Source organism: Alligator sinensis, unplaced genomic scaffold, assembly GCF_000455745.1.
Source record: "Alligator sinensis unplaced genomic scaffold, ASM45574v1 scaffold1785_1, whole genome shotgun sequence".
NCBI classification, from domain to species: domain Eukaryota; kingdom Metazoa; phylum Chordata; order Crocodylia; family Alligatoridae; genus Alligator; species Alligator sinensis.
Genome location: NW_005843518.1, coordinates 38,464 through 45,054, shown reverse-complemented (window position 1 = coordinate 45,054; position 6,591 = coordinate 38,464). Strand labels below are relative to the sequence as shown.

Here is a 6,591-nt window from a genome sequence, read left to right as displayed (position 1 = left end):
CCCAGCCCCCCATCCCATAGCTGCCCTGCCCGCCTTGATTCCCGGCCCTTTAAAAAAAAAAAAAAAGGCCCGAGTTACTGGCTCCTGCCAGATGAGGGGACAATCCCTGCTGCCCTGCATTGCTCCGCGCTGTGTGAGGAGCTCTGCCACAAGCCCCAGAAGCCCCGAGGCCACTGCAGCAGCCAGTGAATGGTGGCTTTTTTCTTTTTTTTTAAAGGGCTGGGAGCTGGGGCATGCAGGACAGCCATGGAAGTGGGAGGGCTGGGAGAGCGGGCAAGAGTTGGGGGGCACTCAGCAGGGCTGGGGGAGCATGCAGGGGATGGGGCCTGGCTTGGATCCCTCCATGATCCCCTCCTCCAGCCTTCCCTTCCCCACCCCCTACTTACCAGCATGGAGTCTGGGTCCAGTCCCCTGCTGCAGTGAGCGGGGACTGCCCAAATCATCAAAGCTCTCTGAATCTTTTCCGCATAAGTGACTGGTGCCTCCTGAACCTGGGGGGGCACCCGCAGCAGCCGCTGACCCTGTCAGGGTGGGGCACCAGCCCTACTGACAGCATCAGTGTGGGCTGTGAGGGGGACACTGTCCCCATCGGGGGAGCATGTTCACCCCTGTGCACCCCCTACCAGTCACCTATGCTTTTCCAAATCAATTCGGAGAGCTTCAAATCAATTCAGACCTTTTAACTGGTCTCCTGATTCAATTCAGATTCAGAGATTCAGGCACCAAATTGGGCCAAATCTCCTCCGAATCAAATCAGCACCCAAAGCTTCACACAGCCCTAATGAATATGCTTTGGTGGCTTCCTTGTGATGGCTGCTGCCTCCTGGAAGGACTTGTACTGAGAGAAGGCCTGGGATGTGGACAAGCCCTATGTTGTTAAGGTCACCTATTCCCTGGTGGAGCCAAGCCCCTTATCTCTACCCCACAGTGATTTCTTTGTCCTGCCTGCTGTTTGCAACATTTCCCAATTTGCAATCTATGAATCTGTTTAACAGGATTATAAACCCCCATACCAGGCTTATAGTGAAGGTGTTTTAAACAAGCAGAGCATGGGGCATACATTACCTTTCCCTTAGCTTGACCTATGGACATGGATCACTATCCTTCCTCTGACATCTGTTCAAGAGGATTTGGGGGTTATGACAAACTGCCCAGAGATTGACAGTGCAACACTAACCCTAAAGCCACTGAGTCTTTCTGCTAAGGGCATCCTGTTTGAAAAGTAGCTCCTCCCCTGCAGTCTGGATGGTCATCCTATGTTCCATACATGGTTTCACTGGAGGATTCAGTGAAGTTATTCTTCATTTACAATGATCAGAGAAAGCTCTGAATCATGCACTTAACTCCATCTTACTCAGGCACATTCTGGTTCCTAAATCATAGCCCACAGCAAAGAGTCAGGTCCCAGGGTTCCAGTCTGGATGGACACAGCCTGGACACAACTCACTTTGAAGTAGGAGCCAGGAGCCAGGCTTTGCCTTGTGCAAAGCATTATGCCTGGCACTCTTATCTCTCTGGTGTCAGGAGCTGAAAGGAGCTGGGGCCTGAGGTTGTGCTTTTCCATTCCTGGGTGTTCACATGACTGGCTAGCCATGACCTTGCCTGTTTACCTCAAAAGCTGAGCTCATTATGTCCAGCCTGCAGCCTGTGTAACAGGAGCTCTGTCTCCCAGCTGTCCCTGCGGTAGCTTATCTCAGTTCTTATCTTCCAGGTCTTTTTGATGGTGTTTAAACACCCATGATGAAAGGACTTGGAGTAAACAGGGAAGGGCTGACCACTCCTTCCTGTAATCCAATAAACTTCCTGCTCTCCCTGTTATGCTTCAGGTGCAATGCCAACACTCCGTTCTCTACTCCAATTTGTTTTGCCAAATATTAACTAATTCATTCTCCCAGTCCCTGAGAACTGTTGCAGTATCATTCTCCCCATTTTCCAGAGGGAAAAGTGCACCAGGGGGATTAAAGAACTTGGTCCAGGTGACAGAGAGATTGGTGTCAGGACAGAGGAGAAAACAGACACCCATTTTTGGATTGTGTGAGCCCTGTGATCAGATTTCTAGGCCAGAAAGTGAGCGCATCTGCTCTAGATTCACTGAGATGGAATTGATAAAGCCCCTTATTTGACAAGATCATTTTCTGAGCTGTTTTCTGAGAAGAAGGGATAGCTGTCTGGGATGTTAATTTATACTTGAGATAAGCCTGATTTATATTCTGAACCTGGCCTTCCCCAAAGTATGGGGCTAGAATTCAACTCCAGGCCAAAAAGAGATTCTGTTAATGGAGGAACTTAAGCCTCTGGTTTACAGAAGCTTTTTGTTTGCCTTCCTGACAGCAGATGCAATGGTTGGAGCTTCTTCTCTGAGCCTGGATCAGTGCTCACCTGCACCTCAAAGCAGTGTGAGGTCAGTGAAGCCCAGAAGATACAAGACATCAGGATACAAGACCTCAGGTTGAGGATTAATTGGCTGTAGGACAACTACCAGCCATCTGGGGGCCCTGGTGGATTTCTAGTTCCTGTTCATTAGGTTTCAGGAGTCATTCAGCCAGTAGCATAACTAAGTTGGGATGACTAAGTTGGGATGACTGGGGTAGCAGTCTCAGATACTGTCTCGGGGTGGGGGCATGAAAAAATAGCAGCTGTTGCCACAGCCACATAAACACAGCATAACGGCAGCCAGAAGTCACTAATGCCTCTGTGCATTACAGCTGCCCCGGGCGCCTGACTTCTTACACCTCTGCATTCAGCTTGCCTGTCAGACACTCCTACACACACACACACACACACACTATCCCTGTGCTGAAAATTCAATGAGGGATGCACCGTTGGAGGGATCCGGCCTCAGTACAGAAGCTCCAACTATCACATCTACTGTCAGGAAGGCAAACAAAAAGCTTTTCCAAACACCTTTCCTTGCTGGCTCACTGGGAGACCTGTGCCTTTTCACAGCTGTCTCTATAACACACGCATTGGCATTGCCCATGAATAGCTGTTAGTTTTCCAAGCCTTTACCTTCATGCGGCTGTAGACAGTAGAGACTGGTGTGATCTTGTGCTGCCGGTGTGCACCGATGATGCCACACAGCCCACAGATCACCTCTTGGTCAGGCTCACAGAAGAGACTGAGGGGGTTGTGGTGGACTGGGCAGGACTCTTGAGTGGGGTTTGACTCGCCCATGGCTTGCAGTGCCTCAATGACCCGGGCGAGTGTCACGTTGGGCGGTGAGCTGCTGCAGTCAACAGCCTGGCGGCACACAGGACATAGGAACTGCCTGTCCAGGTCACATGACAGGGACACCACACAGGACTTGCAGTAGGAGTGTCCACACTGGAGCATCAGGGGTTCCTTGAAAACCTCCAGACAGATGGGACAGAGAAGCTGGTCCTCCAGTTCATTGATACTCATCTTCCGAGCCATCCTGCAATGGGCTTCTGTCCCCAAAAGTTTGGTTGGTCCAGTCTTGTTGGGGGATGGAGTGGGGAACACCCGGTCTGGAAAATATGGAGAAAGTGAAAACATTTCCTAATGTAATGAGGAAGATGCTTGTGGTGGAAATGTATCACCCATAGGCTAAGGGACTTAGGAAGAGCACAGCATTGCCAGCACTGAGTAAACCTTCAGACACATCAATCCCTCTGGAGATCCCTCTCATAGGGAGAACATTTCACTGGGGCTGATATAAGGGTGCTTCCAATACCTTCCAATCAGGCTAGGACATGGAATGAAGGACAAAAGCTTACAGTGCTGGGTCCCTTCCTGACATTCAGCACCATCAGTTAATGAAATGTGAGAGTCCTGCTTATGGAACAGAACTGAGGTTTGTGAAAGGGAGAAGCGATAGCTAGTTATTCCTGTCACACCTGGTGTAGAGGGTCATGAGGGCACAATATCCCTGCCTCCCCTGTGGGGTTCCACACAGTAATCCTTCCCTACCAGCCTGCTCAACATCTGTTTGAAATGGCATGGGAAGGTTATTTAGGTTTTCTAGCTGAGGTCTCCCTGTTGAGCATATTCCTTTTGGGTCTAATGAATCACAGAGCCCATGCACACTCAAGTGCCAGAACTAAACAGATAACTCCAAGCTCAATGCCTCTTTTTCTGCTCACATGAACACCATCATCTCCCACATGTCTCTGTGCCTGGAGAACTTTAGCACTCGGACAAAAAGCAGCAAACCCAAGGCAAACCACGGCCAAGCAGAGGTGATGTTTGTATAAAGCAAGGGCAGCATGGCAAAGAATTTGCCACTACTGTGCAGTCATCCTTGATGAGCAATCCTTTAGACAAGGAGTCTAGAGAACCAGAAACTTTGTCTAAAGGAATCCAGAAAACCAGAAACCTCCTTTAGAGCAAAGCTGCAATCAAACCCATTGCCTTGACCACATCTTCCCACAGTAAATCACACAAGCTACCAAGGGAACAGGAAGACAGAAGAGACCCTTTTCTGTGCTGTATATAGTAGGCAAAAAGTAAAGCAATGAGCACAGAGAGACCACACAGAAATAATTAAAATATAATCCCAAAATAACATAGAAAAGATAGATTAGCAAGTACCTCCAGAGAAGACATCAAGAACACAAAGAACACTGATAAAAAATGGGAAGGAAGGATGTGGAGTAGATGCTTCAAATAAAGTGAATTCAGTCTCCTCTTGGCTTAACAATGCATTGATTGGGGAGGTTTTTTTAAAATGAATTCAGATAAATGACCTTACAGTCCTTACCAACTCCCAGCAGCCAGCAATACTCAGCTTTCAGGGCTCTGGCTGTTTCTTTGGCTCCTGCAGACTCCTTCACAGCTGCTGAGTGCCCACCAGGAGAGTGTACCTTGATGCGTATTATTCAGCCTGCCTGTCTCTGACAGACGTTACGTCTCTTTCAAGCAACAGAACATGCCAAGTGATGGATCACAACTACCTCAGCCTGAAAGTGAGAAAACCCTCTCAACCGGCTTCTTCCTTTTCTTTGTCTTCATGTCTCACTGAGAGCTCCCCCTTTTGTCTTCAGAAGCCTGTTCCCCATAGAGGAGAAAGGTGAGACCTAGAGCCAGCAACCACAGAGAGTCAGGTCTAATAATGAGAACCCAGCTATTCCTCCACACCCATCCATGGTGGGTACTTTGTGGCAACACCTACCCACACCCCTTGCTCCACTCCCCCAAGCCAGTGCAGCACAGTGCTTGCTGGAAAGCAGGTGCAAGCACACATCTTATGACCAAATAGCCAGCCACAGAGAGCTCCGTGCTTGATAAGAGACTTGGATGTTTGTTTGAGTCAACTTCCAGTTTCCAAGAAAGTCCTTTTGCGGTTTAAGGGGAGCCAGTCACATTAGTAAAGTTGGGAGAAATGTTGAGAAACATGTGTCACAAAACATTTTTACTAAATAAGTTTGGATTTTTGGGTTGTTGGGGGGGGTTTGGCCAAATGAAAATTTTAAGTTGGAGTGAAGTTTTCTGGGAGTTTCTTTGAAACCATCCTTTCTTAATTCTTTTGGATTTTTTGAAAATTTATAGTGCTGATTTATGTCAATGCAGACCAAAGGCTGAGGTTGATATATATGAAATTGAAGAAAAAGGCATCTCTGTCAAGAGGACCCAGCTGTGGAATGAGCTTCCAGAGGAGCTTAGGTGAAGTAAAAAAAGAATGATCCTGTAGTTGGGGTACAGGAAATCTGATTTCTAAATTCCACACTTGACTTCCAGTGTGATTTTGGCCAAGTCGCCTTCTCTGAGCCTTGATTCCTATCTATTTAATGGGGATACTATCATACTAACATTTTCCAACGTCACAGGTGTCACCACTACATACTTCATAAGACTATTCTAGGGATAAATCCATCAAAGATTGGCAAGCATTTATTTGGATACTATAGTAATGGTGGCCAAAGGATTCTTTTTTATATGAATTTTTTTTTTTAGTAGATGCCTCAAAACCTGGATCTTTGTTAAAAGTCTTTTAATTGTAGCAAGAGTGGCACCTCCATACTGTCCTCAAACACACACAGAAAAAAACCATAAAGATGTATGTAACACACTCAAGTAACCTAAGAAAAAGACATCCCTCAAACCAAACAGAAAAGATACCCCGGTGAGAGCTTTTATCTCTCATCTTTTATCTATTGACTCCTCTGTGAAATCCTATGAAAACCTGGATACCTGACTTTCTCTCTTGATGCCACATAAGGTCAAGTAGGGATTCGTGGTTGCTGATCTGTTTTATATTGAGGGTGCTGGGGCATGGGGATGCTCAGACAGGTACTTCTACACCCGCACCTTCTTGTGCGAAGTAATTAAAAAAATCACAAGAAAGAAAATAGGCGCCTCCTGCTGCTCTGCTAGTGACCCCTTCCCCTGGCTCCGGCTCTGCCCCTCTGTGCTCCCTGCTCCAGCTGCTCTCGGGCTCCTACATTTTGGGTCCGCTTGAAAACTCCCCACTTTACTGAGAGACCTCATAAGCAAGGAGGAGCCTTTCGAGGAACTGAACTTCCAAGAGCGGCTGAGGAGGAAGCCCGCGCACAGCACAGCCCCACCCCACCCCGCCCCGCCCCGCCAAGGACACCCCCAGCCTCCCGGCCGCCGCAGCGCTAAACAACGCCG

General features: G+C 48.0%; 2 protein-coding genes across 2 annotated transcripts in view; one reads left to right on the top strand and one right to left on the bottom strand.

The window, feature by feature from the left end:
• The window catches only part of TRIM50 (tripartite motif containing 50), a 13,970-nt gene extending 10,508 nt beyond the window's left edge, over positions 1 to 3,462 (bottom strand). Inside the window, exon 1 of the mRNA XM_025195447.1 lies at positions 3,010 to 3,462. Within this exon, the coding sequence (XP_025051232.1) occupies positions 3,010 to 3,414 (405 nt within the window). The 5' untranslated portion in view covers positions 3,415 to 3,462. The remainder of the gene's footprint in view (positions 1 to 3,009) is intronic.
• A 641-nt stretch (positions 3,463 to 4,103) lies between these two features.
• FKBP6 (FK506 binding protein 6) overlaps positions 4,104 to 6,591 on the top strand; it is a gene marked incomplete at its 3' end in the record, with an annotated part of 26,118 nt that continues 23,630 nt past the window's right edge. Inside the window, exons 1-2 of the mRNA XM_025195446.1 lie at positions 4,104 to 4,204; positions 5,004 to 5,029. Coding sequence (XP_025051231.1) covers positions 4,104 to 4,204; positions 5,004 to 5,029 — 127 coding nt within the window. The remainder of the gene's footprint in view (positions 4,205 to 5,003; positions 5,030 to 6,591) is intronic.